Raw genomic sequence first — 14,059 nt, forward strand, 5'->3', positions numbered from 1 at the left:
GGGAGAAAATAAGATAGAGATATGCGCGATCCAGGAAACAAAAAAGAAAGGGAAAGGACAGATGTGGGAAGGAATACTTCTTGATCTATAGTGGTGTACCAAAAAATACGAGAGCCAAAGAAGGGGTGGTCTTGATGATACACAAAAAATGGGCAGATAACATATATGAATGTCAATACATATCGGAAAGAATCGTAGTTACTAAGATCAAATTAGAGAAGCAAAAAATAAATATTATAGGAGTTTATAGCCCAGAAAATTGCAAACCTGAAGTCGACAGACTCCACTCTTATAACGAGCTTCAACAAACAGTCGACGAAATACCAGCCAATGAGATAATATACATTTTAGGAGACATGAACGCAAGAGTCGGTAACATAATTATACCAGGAATAAAGCAACGATTCAATGAAGACACCAAAAATGAAAATGTAGAACTACTTATTAAATTTTGCTCTCAGAACGAATTTCGAATAAACAATACGTTCTTCAGACACAAAGATCAACAAAAATATACATTCCAAAATACAAGAGGACACAGATTCGATACGTATTTGGACATACGCAACAAAAGAAAGTCCTGAGAATGATAGACGAAAGAGCACATGAAATATTTAACAATATCAGAAACCATCCTAGCAGATTATTAAGAGAATTGACTAACTACGACGAAAACCAAAGAACGGTACATAGACGGCCTAGACCGCAGTTAGCTGGATATAGAGGAAACCCTTAAGAATGAAAAATTGAGATAACCACAGAATATCGAAACACATGTCGCCCTTCAGGCACTAAGTACCCTTCAGGTAGGTCAAATGGACCATAGCCGCGGAATGTGAGCATCAAGGTCACGTACCGACAGACGTGGGCTTGATGGCCACACCTTTCGGGCGCTCAGCCGTCGAGGAGAACAAAATTTATTTTGCCAATTCGCCGGCTGAGTGACCGAGCACACACGGTCTGGACAGCAAGACACCGATTTAGATTGGTGCCTTGATGTCCGGAACACATTTTTTTAGGACACAAGTCCAAAGTAAAGTAAAAAATTAACTTAGTCATTAATAGGGAGAAAAGCTCTTCTAGCTACCCCTAAAACCAGGTGGCTTAACCACATGAAGTAATACAAAGGGTGTCCCATTACCCAGGGCATCCAAAGTAACATTAAGATCAACGCCTCCCCATTCGGTATGTCCTTCGATGGGGAGGGGTGGAGGTATAGCTTGGGGGTCAGATAGGTACCACTCCATTACGGGGTGTGACCGGTTTGATCTTCGGACATGTGGGTTCCACTTTTCCATTGGAACACACATGTTCCCCGGGGCTGGGGTTGATACGAGCATGTGTGTGTGTGTGTGTGGAGGACACAGATCCGTTATTGATTATATATTGACAAACAGAAACATCCACCACTCTCAAGTACTAGACATACGATGTTTAAGTGCAGCTAATTAAAAATTTAATCCTTTAAATTACGAATTAGTTTTAGATATTTAATATGAAACTTCATAATTTTATACAATTGCCAAATATTTAAAATCGATCTATTTTTTATTTTTAGTTCCAATAAGGGAGCAAACGAGGTGATCGATAACAAATTCGCTATTTTGGAAACTGAACAAATACTTCTGAGAGAAGCAGAACAAATTCTACGACAGAATCTCCACAACTCCAAAGAGTTTCCACCCGACCATGATATTTTCGATATCCCCCCTAACAACACGTCTGGAAAATTCGATTTTCCAGAAGTTAACTTAGATAATATAGATTCGATAAAACCTACCCCAAATTTAAAAACTGAACGCACACTTGAAGCAGGAGTTAATGTTAAGGATAATACAGAATTTTCGAAATTGAATTGTAAAGATTATGATGGAGAGGACAAAAAAAGATTTGAGCAGCTAAAACAAGAGAAAAAGGAAATTTTATCGGTTATATCTAGAATCAAGCGACAAATTGCGGAGGTTGAAATACAAGAAGAGGAGCTACAACGAGAGGTGAGTTTAATTTTTATTATTATTTTGAGTGATGCACTGTAACGTGCTGTTATATAAATATTATAACATAAATATACAGGGTGTCCCCGAAAATAGTGCGTTCCTTAAAATTATGGGTAGAAGCCATGTAGAGCAAAAAAAGTCCCATAACATGTTTTTTCTAAATTCAACCGTTTGACCAAAACACAAAAATACATATTGGTATGCAAATTGAAATCTGGCAACTACGTGCAATACAAAAATCTAAAGGTAGACAGTCACAATTAAAAAATAGTAAGTAGTAAAGTAATAAAATGTAAATATCAACGAAACCGATATCCATGTCGGCACGCGTCTTTAGTGTTTACATTACACCTCAACATCAAACAAAACAGCAATTTGTTTTCTTTGATATCACCGACATCCGGATATTTCGCGTAATTGTGTATTATTACTTTGTGTATTAGACAAATATTATATCCGTTACTTTGTAAAGGGTATGTACAGATTATCCCAAACCCTTTTTTCTGTGCTTCACAGATTATTGAATTCTCCCTAACGCATTACAGTTGGAAGTGACAGAAAGAAACGTACCTCTGTGATTATTACACATTGAACTTAGAAAATTATGTATTTCTTGACAAGTATTTGCATATTAAAACGGACTTATACTTATAGATGTATAATTGGTTGGCGATTACAATACTCGAAATAGATAATCAATCAATGATGCGAATGCGAATAAAGATAATTTGACACAAAAGTAATCGATCGTGACAGAATTTATACAATATCATATGGTAAAATGACAATAGTAATTTCTAGGTTAGTATTTTTCATCGACGTAAATATTTTATGTCATCGATATATTCGGACATTGTATAGTGATAGTTGATATTATATTTATTTATAATATTTTAAATATTATTATTCTTGCAAATAATTGTATAAATATTGATGTTTATATAAATATAAATGTTCTGACAACTATCAGAATTAACTAAAATGTCAGGTAATGATTTGCGACATTCTTAAAATCCTATATGACGTTAAAATTATTGACGCACTGAAAAAAGAGTTTGGGATCCACTGGACTTCTTTTCATCACTACGAGATAGTCTGGCACATTTGAATTGGATTAATTTTCATCTAAAGTGTTATGCGCGGATGAACCATGTTTTACGAGAAATGGTGTGTATAATTTTCATAAGTGCATCATAAGTAGTGACGAGTACCCTAATTTAATACGTAGGACAAATTTTAAACCAAAATTTAGCATAAATTTTTGGACAGGAATAATTAACGATCGTTTTATAGGAGCATATGAATTACCCAGAACACTAAATGGCGAGACTTATCATAATTTCTTGTAAAAGGTTTTGCCGGTACTTCTTGAAGACATGCCTTTGCAAACACTTCTTGAAATGTGGTTTCTTCACGACGTTGCCACAGTACATTTTACCAGAGCTGTGAAAAATCTTCTGGATATCAGTTATCCTCGTCGTTGGATTGGTAGAAATGGCCCCATTCTGTGGCCACCACGAACGATGTACTGGATTTTTATTTGTGGGGACATCTGAAATCGTTATTTTATGATAACCGAGATGAAATCCAAACAGAAGCTGAATTACGGGAACGAATTTTTGATGCTGCCGAAACTATCCGACATAATTTAGTTAACTATGGCATTACTACCAACTGGATTCGTCGTATCGATGATGTGTTCGCGCATGTGGAGCTCACTTTGAACATTTCTTATAAAAATTATTGTCAAGCTTTTATTTCACAAGTAAACAAATTACTGGTAGTCCGAGCATAGTGTAAAAAACTAAATTAGAATTATTAAACGTTGTCTGTTGTATTTAATTTTCACTCTAAACCATGTAATTCAGTTAAAACCCTTGCCATTTAACACATGCCTAATAAATACATAATACTAGTTTAGTTAAAAGATAAAGATTAAGTAAAAGTAATAATTTATGTAGAACTTCGAGCATTAATCCAAAACCTCAATCAATTCAGAGAATAGCAAATGCCCCATTTGAAAGCAACAAATAATTTATTGTGCAGGTAGGTACATTTCCAGTGCCAACAACCTTAAGATGGTAGTAAATAAACAAGGGGTTCGATTATGTTAAAAATCATAAGTCGCAAACGAGTTCTTGAACGACGTTGCCAGATTATTTAATTTTCTGAAAATAAAAATTCACTAATATGGAGAACAATGTAATTTTTTTTGGAAACGGTTAACTTTAGATAAAAAATGTTATAGGACTTTTTTGTTTACAAGTTGTATGTTATGTCCATACCTTAAAGGAACGCACTATTTTCGGGGACACCCTGTATTTGATCTCCCTTTTACACATATTAACTGACAGCGTTTCTGCTACTGGTTTCATTTGTAATGCAGTAAAATAGTACAAAACGAAAATTTTGAAAAAATGGTGATATATGTCTTAACATGGTCTCTTTTTCTCAAGGTCTGCAAAGTAGGCCTTTGTGGTGGCGATGTCTAGCGAGTGACTTTTTCAAGTTTAAAAACAAAAAGATGTCACACGCGGCCAAATCGGGAGAGTACGTTGTATGGGGCAGCAGTTCGTAGGCCAATTCGACGAATTTTTCTGTGGCAACGGCGCAGTTTTGAGCCGGTTCGTAGGCATCGTGAAAGAGCATCTTTTCTTCGCCAAATGGGGCGGTTTTGTCTGTGATTCGGCGTCGAACCGGTCCAATAATCTGGCATAGTAGATCCCTGTGACCGTTTCGCCCTTCTCCAGGTAGTCGATGTATATAACACCTTCTACATCCCAGAAAATGGTGGATATCACGTTCTCAGCCTAAAGGACAGTATTCGCTTTCTTCGGAGCACGTTCGCCGGATAAAGTCCATTGTTTCGATTGTTCCTTGGTATCTGGTGTATACCAGTGAATTCTTGTTTAGTCGAAGGTCATAAAACAAAGCAGATACTCCTTCAGATTGCTTTGAACCAGCGTCAAACACTGTTTTGAAGTCGTCGCACGGTTGCGCTTGTTATGTCTTTTGAGATGCCTACTGTCTCAGCTATCTCGAGCACCTTCAGTCGGCGGTCTGTCAATACGAGGTGGTGACTTTTGGTCACGATATCCTTCGTGGTAGCCGTTTTCGGGACGCCGCGTGGCTCGACAAAAACCGACGTGCGATCATGTTGAAACTGTTTAAACCAATTTTTGACGGTTGTCATCGAAAGAGAAGAGTCACCGTACATAACATCAAAGCGCTCTCTACGATTCCGATTCGGCTGAAATTTTATCAATGCGATAGTGGCGCTTGAGGCTAACTACTTATCGGACCTCCCCCGTATAGCAGATTAACTGAAACAGAAGTGATATAATAAATTGCAAATAAAAACGTCAAAAGGAAAGTCATTTCAAAATGTGACGTTACTTCACACAAATATAGCTTAAATTAGTTGTGATGAGTCGGACCTGACATTTTGGAGAAATATCTGCGAACAGTTGTTTATAATTGGAATCTAATAATTATTGTGCTCCAGGTAAAAAACGGAAAATAAAAGAACAAACGAAAAATCCAAGTTACAGATTTCTGTTTTTTTTTAATCTTTTATCCTGAATGTTTCTTAAAATGTCATAATGTTATTCTGAAGCTATTTCCTTATAGCATTTTTGTAATCAACTATTCTAAATGGGAAATAAGCCACAATTTAACTAAGAAAATGATTTTATTAACGTTTCGAGGTCCACATCGGATTTCGTTGTCAAAATACAAAATATTAATAAATTAAACAAAAGATTGTTGTTGCTTAGTAAAAAATTCTTCTAATAATTTATTTAATCTGACTTATTTATATCAGCATCGACTCATTTATAATATATTATAAATATGTGTCTGAATTGCCGATATAAATGAGTCAGATTACATTAAATTATTAAAAGAATTTTTTGCTAAGCAATAACAATCTTTTTGTTTAATTTATTAATATTTTGTATTTTGACAACGAAATCCGATGTGGACGTCGAAACGTTAATCAAATAATTTTTTTAGATAAATTGTGGCTTATTTCCCATTTAGAATAGTTGATTTTAAAGTTTCATATTTACAACAAAAATTGGAGAAAAACATTTGAGAATATAATATTTATTTTTACACAATACGACATTCCAATAGATTCTAATATATCGTCAAATAAAACTTTGCACTTTTTTGCTGAAAATCATATTTATACAAAAATAATTAAAAAAAAAAACAAAATGTGTCAAATTAAATAAATTAAATCAATAAAATGTTTACTATAATTGACATTCACTAACTTATGTATTTACAAATAATGAAGTTAACTTGTTATCAATCGGAATAGATAAACGGGCATACATCAGATACAATGCTAATGAAATTAGATCAAGGATACCATCAATTAAAATTTATGTAATTAGCGTTTTTTTAATGTCCTCGTTCATTTGTTTACCAAGCATTTTCAATTCTAATCGAGTGTACGAAGCTTAGGGAACAAATAACAGTTCGAATTTTTATTTCTTTTCAGTTTCTAGAACCGGCAGAAGTAATTAAGGTAAATTGACACTGATATTTTTACTAGGTTGCACAATTTTATCTACTATAAAATATGTTTATTTGACGTTTTTTGATTTCCACTTCGGCGGATTTTCCACTATTATGGTTTGATTTTCTTCAATCCGATACAGTTGTTTAATCTTATCAATAATTTGTTTTTTATCTAATTGTTTTTCTGGAATTCCCACCATTCCACTTTTTCTAATTAAACAGAAGAATATATGTTTAACTTATGATGTTGTGACTTTGATGTACTTTGAAGTATATGAGCTTATCTTACAATGGTTCATCTTTTCTAAGACGAAGGAACTTCTATTACTCCTATAAACATAATAAATAAGTATATATGTATATACAGTCCGTACAATATAAATACTGTTGCACATCATCCGCGTCATAGCACGTGACGTGACATGATACCAATACGAACGAAATATTTAAGTGGTACCTCTATTCGCCGTGTGCAAGTACTTGGAGGGGATACGAGAGACGCTCGTGCGCGAATAGCGGAGAAATCTTGCAACTTTCTTAAATAATTCATTGTGAATTGAAATTTTCAAATTGACGTATATTTCATATCTACTGTCAATGAAGAAGAAAAATTATATGCTGCTCCACAATATTGATATGATATCCAATTATTTTATAAAAGTAAATTTAATTAAATGTATTTTGCTTGTAGTAGTGCATTTTAATGGTTAATTTTATTTACTACATACAATTGTTTACCTTTTAATAACATATCCTTAATATTACTTTTTCTTCTTATAATTTTTTTGGGCTATGGCCTTGATAATTGTCCAGTAACCAGGACCAATATGATTGGCCAATTAAAAGTGCGAAAAATGTTGCTGAGCTATGAAACCAGGTGTCGCTTTTCCGAACTTGCACGGCCACAATACCTTTTTAGAATCATTTAGCCGAGTACACAGGAATTACAGCCACTAGACATACAGTATGTCCCTGTAAGTTGTATCCATATTGAAAACTTTTTTATTATTAATTTTACGAAAAAAATTTATTCTTCATAAAAAGCTCTGCATGGTCTAAAACCTAAGATTTAACCATCAAATATCAAATTTTTTGAATATTATACGAGGTATGTCAAAAAGTTTAAATTTCACTCAAGAGTAAAGTAGCTTTATTTTTCCCAATATTGAAAATTGCTATTTAGTCTAGTAAAATAAAATTACACTACATGTAAATCAAAATGTAAATTCGTACAGGTTGAAACAAATTTTATATCAAAGTTTAGGTGGGTACAAAAGATATTTTTAAAAAAGTATCCAAATCATACAAGGGGATCATTGTTTAAATAATTAAAAAGCGGTAATTTTTGCAAAAAAATTACTTTTTTAACTGTTGAGGTCATTCAATTACTAATGAAGGTCTATAGTAATATTTTCTGCAAAGTTGAAGGGTAAATCTGTCACATAAGACTGACTAAATTAAATTTGACCCCCTATTTATTTAAATAATTATACATAAAACTTTAAAAACAAATTTGCAAAAAAATATTTTTAGCGTTTTAAATAAGCACTATAAAATATCTTATTTTACAGGAGAAGTTGCGCTATGTTATCAGTATTAATCAAAAAAAAATTGGTCCAAAAATATTTAATATTTTTTAAGACATGGAATTTGTTTATCAAATTTTACTCTATTTTCAATCGCAAAAACGCGGTTGTTGCCAAAGAAATATTCACCTGTATTAAATCTTATTATTTTTATTCTTATGTGTATTTTCGATAAATGTATTGATAAATTCAAATTTTAATTAAACTTCCCCTAAAATGGCATTTGAAAATTATTCAAATTTGTTTTTTTAATAACGTCATGGGTATTAAATATTTTGAAATGCCGTTTCGATAATTGGGTTCCTGGTAATTTTTCACTAATTAACAAATATTTTTGTCTTTTTTCCTCTTCTTTTTTTTCTTGGAGTTATATTAGGTTTGTTCGTAGAACGATCAGCAACCGTTGCCAACCGTCAGACGCAAGCGCGTTCGTAGTCTACGAACTCAAACTGTTAACTGCGCAGCGCTAACTGTTAACTGCGCAGCGCTAACTGTTAACTGCGCATGCGTCTGATGGTTGGCAACGGTTGCTGTTCGATTGGATCGTACTACGAACAAACCTATTACTATGGGTCCTTTTAGGGTTAAGTTTCATTAAAAATATCGAATCTTTAAGTTGTAGATTCTATACCTAAAAATATTAAGATTGGTCTAAAATCACTTAAATAAAATGTGACTACTTACTGAGTTACAGGGTGTTTTATTTAAAAATTATTTTTACCAAGTACTTTCAAACTATTTGACGTATCCTTATCATACTTGGCAGAAAGTGTGGGTACTATACAGTCTACTAAATTGTGATAAATAAAAGTTTCTAGCTACTACCAGAGGCGTACGACATGGGATAGTTAATGGTTAACCCTTCCCAAATTCTACGCCACTGAGGTAATTACTATTTTAGCGAAATTTTTCGATTCTCCAATACTTTCTAAGTAAATAATATACTCTTTACTGGTAACGCGTAAGTCATTAGTTTTCGAGATATTGGACGTTAAAAATGAAACGGCATAGTTATTTTGATTCATTCATACATTCATTTTAAACTTCCAATACCTCTCAAACTGATGACTTTATCGATACCAATAAAGCTACTTACATACAAAGTATTGGAGAATCGAAAAATTTCGCTAAAATAGTAATTCACTCAGTGGCGTAGAATTTGGGAAGGGTCAATCATTCACTATCCCCTGTCGAACGCCTCTGGAACTAGCTAGAAACGTTTATTAATCACAATTTAGTAGGGTGTATAATAGCCACATTTTCTGCCAAGTATGATAAGGATTCGTCAAATAGTTTTAAAGTACTTGGCAACAATAATTTTTAAATTTTTAAATAAAAGTAACTCAGTAAGTAGCCACATTTTATTTAAGAGATTTTAGTTAAATCTTAATATTTTTAGGTCTACAATCTACAACTTACGAGATTCGATATTCTTAATAAAATTTAGCCCTAAAAGGGCCCGTAGTAATACAGGGTGTCCAGAAACTCTACCGACAAACGAAGACAGGAGATTCTTCAGATAATTTTAAGATAATTTAACCCAATTCACTTAGTCCGAAAATGCTTCCTAAGGGAGCTAGAGCTCTTTGAAGATGGCGTCTTGTAAGTAGTTTTTCTTAAATATCTCCAGAACGCTTCTATTTAGAAAAACAAAAATTGGTACGCGTATTTATCTACAAGATATAACTAATCCATCCATTGCAAATTTCTAGTACCGATCATAGGCGCCCGTTTTGGGTAGGGCAACGGTTATTTTATCGCATAACTTTTTTATCTTTAACTTTTATGCATTTCCTACAGGGGATTATGAAATTGTGAAGTATTCTAGTACTAAAAGGTACTCTTGTTTTAAATCGGTAGGATACACCGTTTTCTCGAAACGATAACGAGAAAAATCGATTTAAAAATTTTTCGCTTCGTAAATTAAAAAAAAAAAATTAAAAAAAAACTGTTTAGAAAGACGAAAACTGGTACATTTATTTATATTCCAGAGATAAATCGATTTCATTAATTGCGAATTTCTAGTACTGGTCATAGGCGTCCGTTTTGGGTAGGTCAACAGTTATTTTATAGCATAACTTTTTTGTCTTGAGTTTTTGAGCATTTTTGACACTAGATTATTAAATTATGAGGTATTCGAGTACTAAAAGTTACTCTTACTTTATGTTGGTAAAATAATTCGTTTTTTGTTGAAAAATTCTTTCAATTTTTTTCCAAATTCCAAAAACGAGAAACTTTCAAATCGATTTTTCTAGAAAACGGTGTGTCCTACCGACTTAAAGCAAGAGTACCTTTTAGTACTAGAATACCTCACAGTTTAATAATCCGGTGTCAAAAATGCACAAAAGCTAAGGACAAAAAAGTTATGCGATAAAATACCCGTTGCTCTACCCAAAACGGACGCCTATGACCGGTACTAGAAATTTGCAATCGATGGAATCGATTCATCTCTAAAAAGTAAATATGTATACCAATTTTCGTTTTTCTAAATAGAAGCGTTCTGGAGGTATTTAAGAAAAACTAATTTCATGACGCCATCTTCAAAGAGCTCTAGCTCCCTTAAGAAGCCTTTTCGGACGAGGTGAATTGGGTTAAATTGTCTTAAAATTATCTGAGGAATCTCCTGTCTTCGTTTGTCGGTAGAGTTTCTGGACACCCTGTATAACTACAAGAAAAAAAAGAAGAAGAAAAAACGACAAAAAAATTTTGTTAATTAGTAAAAAATTCCCAGGAACCCAATTATCGAAACGGAATTTCAAAATACTTAATCCCCGCGACGTTATTAAAAAAACAAATTATAGACAAATTTGAATAACTTTCAAATGCCATTTTAGGGGAGAGTTTAACTGAAATTTAAATTTATCAATACATTTATCGAAAATATACATAAAAATAAAAATAATGAGATCTTAAGCAGGTGAATATTTCTTTGGCAACAACCGCGTTTTTGCAATTGAAAATATAGTAACATTTAATAAACAAATTCAATATCTCAAAAAATATTTTCCGACCAATTTTTTTTTGCTTAATACTGGTAACATAGCGCAACTTAATCTGTAAAACAAGATATTTTATAGTGCTTATCTAAAACGCTAAAAATAATTTTTTGCAAATTTGTTTTTAAAGTTTTATATACAATTATTTAAATAAATAAGGGGTCAAATTTAATATAGTAAGTCTTACGTGAAACATTTACCCTTTAACTTTGCAGAAAAGAATCCCATAGACCTTCATGAATAAGTGAATTACCTCAGCAGTTAAAAAAGTAATTTTTTTGCAAAAATGACCCCTTTTTAATTATTTAAACAATGATCCCCTTGTAAGATTTGGATACTTTCTTGAAAATATCCTTTGTACCCACCTAAACTTTGATATAAAATTTGTTTTAACCTGTACGAATTTACATTTTGACTTTTTTTTATTTTATTAGGCTAGTTATGAAAAGTTGTTTGGAATTAAAAACTATATTCTAGTATGCAATTACATCCTTCTAATTGAAAAATTTGGTTTTTTTTTGAAAAATTATGGATAACTAACATTATTTTCAGTTATTTCAATTCAGATAACTCTTTTATTAGTAATTGTACGAAAATAAGCGATTCTTAATAAAAAGTTCTGCATGGTCTAAAACCTAAAATACAACCATCTTATGTCAAATTTTACAATTTTATACGAGGTATGTCAAAAAATATGAATTTTTCTCAAGAGTAAAATACGTTTATTTTTCACAATATAGAAAATTGTTATTATGAAAAGTTATTTAGAATTAAAAACTGTTTCAGTATGTAATTACATTCTTCTAATTGAAATATTCTGAACTATAAAAGTACTTTACTTTTGATCTAAATTTATCTTTTTTGACATACCTCGTATAAAATTGATAAAATTTGGTACAAGATGGTTGTATTTTAGGTTTTAGACCATCCAGAACTTTTTATTAGGTATCAGTTTTTTTCGTAAAATTAATAATAAAAAAGTTATTAGAATTGAAATAACTGAAAATAATGTTAGTTATCCATAATTTTTCAAATTTTTTTTCAGTTAGAAGGATGTAATTGCATATCAGAATATAGTTTTTAATGCCAAACAACTTTTCATAATAGCAATTTTCAATATTGTGAAAAATAAAGCTACTTTACTCTTATCTTGGGTTTTGGACCATGCAGAACTTTTTATAAAGAATAGCTTTTTTCGTAAAATTAATAATAAAAAAAGTTTTCCATATGGATACAACTTACAGGGACATACTGTATATGCGCGTAGAAATAATATTTGAAGATTTCAATTAATGTAAACTTAAAAATATACCATGACGTTTTTATGCAGCACATTTGTTAGGAACACACTGTAAATGTGATCGAACGAAGGTAATATTTTGGCATAAATTGGTAACACCTATTTGACAGTTGCGGTGTTGACACTTCAGATTTGTTCACTTTATTATTTTGAAGTGAATACATCTTATCTTATATTTTTACCTATCAAAAAAATTGTTCTTTTTAGAAATTAGTGTAATTTATATTTATTAAGGTAGTAAGGGTACTATAAGGATAATAACGCTTGAGGCCAATGGTGTATATACCGAGGGCCTTTGGCTCGAGGGATATACGTTGACCGAAAGCGTTATTATCTAGATAACCGGGGTGCCTTCAGCGTTTAATGTCCGGCTACATTATTCTTTATATGCAAAAAATTTGAATGAATTTTGAATTAATTAGTTTTCAAATAAGTACATTTACCAGCAATAGTCGTAACGTAATTGTGGTAACCATAGTTTTACTTAGGTTGTTATTTGTCAACTTGACAGTATTTAACTAGTGATTTAAATTTAATGCCCTAGGGCGTTATTTTTCAAAATAACGCCCTAGGGCATTATATCATACTTAATTGACATCGAAATCATGCCATTATTTGTCAAATAATATACCAGTCGGACATTAAGAGGAAACAGTAGCGATCAACAGGTAGCCAAAACGCGTTCCAAGATTGCGGCTGTAATTTTGAATATTTTTTCGAGATATTTGGCACACGTATTCTTAATATAATAAAGAATGGCGGTACAGAGCCCAATTTTAAAAATATATTAATATGTGGAAATTACTCCGTAATTAAATACAATATTAAAAAACGAGCCTGTACCGCCATTAAGAAGAACAAAAAAATACACTTTCTTCAAATAAACTTTTTTATCCGATCCCTACATTTTGTGTCATTTTGGAACTACTCAAATTTTTTATTTCATTAGTAGTTCCAAAATGACACGAAATCTAGGCATCGGATAAAAAAGTTTATTTGAAGAAAGTGTATTTTTTGTTCTTCTTAATGGCGGTACAGGCTCGTTTTTTTAATATATATATATATATATATATATATATATATATATATATATATATATATATATATATATATATATATATATATATATATATATATATATATATAGTTCAGCTCAACAGGCCTTAGGGGCCCAAGGCTTCAATTGTTTTCTTCCATTTCTTTCTGTCTTGTGCTAGGTTTTTCCAATCTTGTACCCTCAGCGACTTCAGATCTTCTTTTGCAGACTCCAACCATCTTCTTCGGGGGCGTCCTCTTTTTCTTTTTGTACCAGCCTCCGTGTTTATTAGTTGATTGGGAACTCTTCCTTCTTCCATTCTTGCTATATGCCCAAGCCATCTTAATCTTTGAATTTTGGCGAGTGTTGTTATTTTTGGTTGTCCATATATTTGCATTATTTCTTCATTCGTTCTTCTTCGCCAGATATTCCCCTCTTTTAAACCTCCATATATCCTTCTGAGGATCTTTCGTTCCCATCTATCTAATTTTACTTCCATATCTTTATTTAATGTCCAGGTCTCGCTAGCATAGAGTACCGTAGGTCGGATAACTGTTGTATATATTCGTTTTTTTGCTTTTCTGGATATTATCTTCGACCTCAGTATCTTATTT

The 14,059-nt window shown here is 32.1% G+C and overlaps 1 protein-coding gene across 1 annotated transcript in view; it reads left to right on the forward strand.

Annotated features, from left to right (window-relative positions):
- Positions 1–14,059, forward strand: part of LOC126890488 (cingulin) — a 374,566-nt gene that overhangs the window by 235,678 nt on the left and 124,829 nt on the right. Inside the window, exon 8 of the mRNA XM_050659471.1 lies at positions 1,559–1,994. Within this exon, the coding sequence (XP_050515428.1) occupies positions 1,559–1,994 (436 nt within the window). The remainder of the gene's footprint in view (positions 1–1,558; positions 1,995–14,059) is intronic.

Source organism: Diabrotica virgifera, chromosome 8 (assembly GCF_917563875.1).
Source record: "Diabrotica virgifera virgifera chromosome 8, PGI_DIABVI_V3a".
Lineage (NCBI taxonomy): Eukaryota > Metazoa > Arthropoda > Insecta > Coleoptera > Chrysomelidae > Diabrotica > Diabrotica virgifera.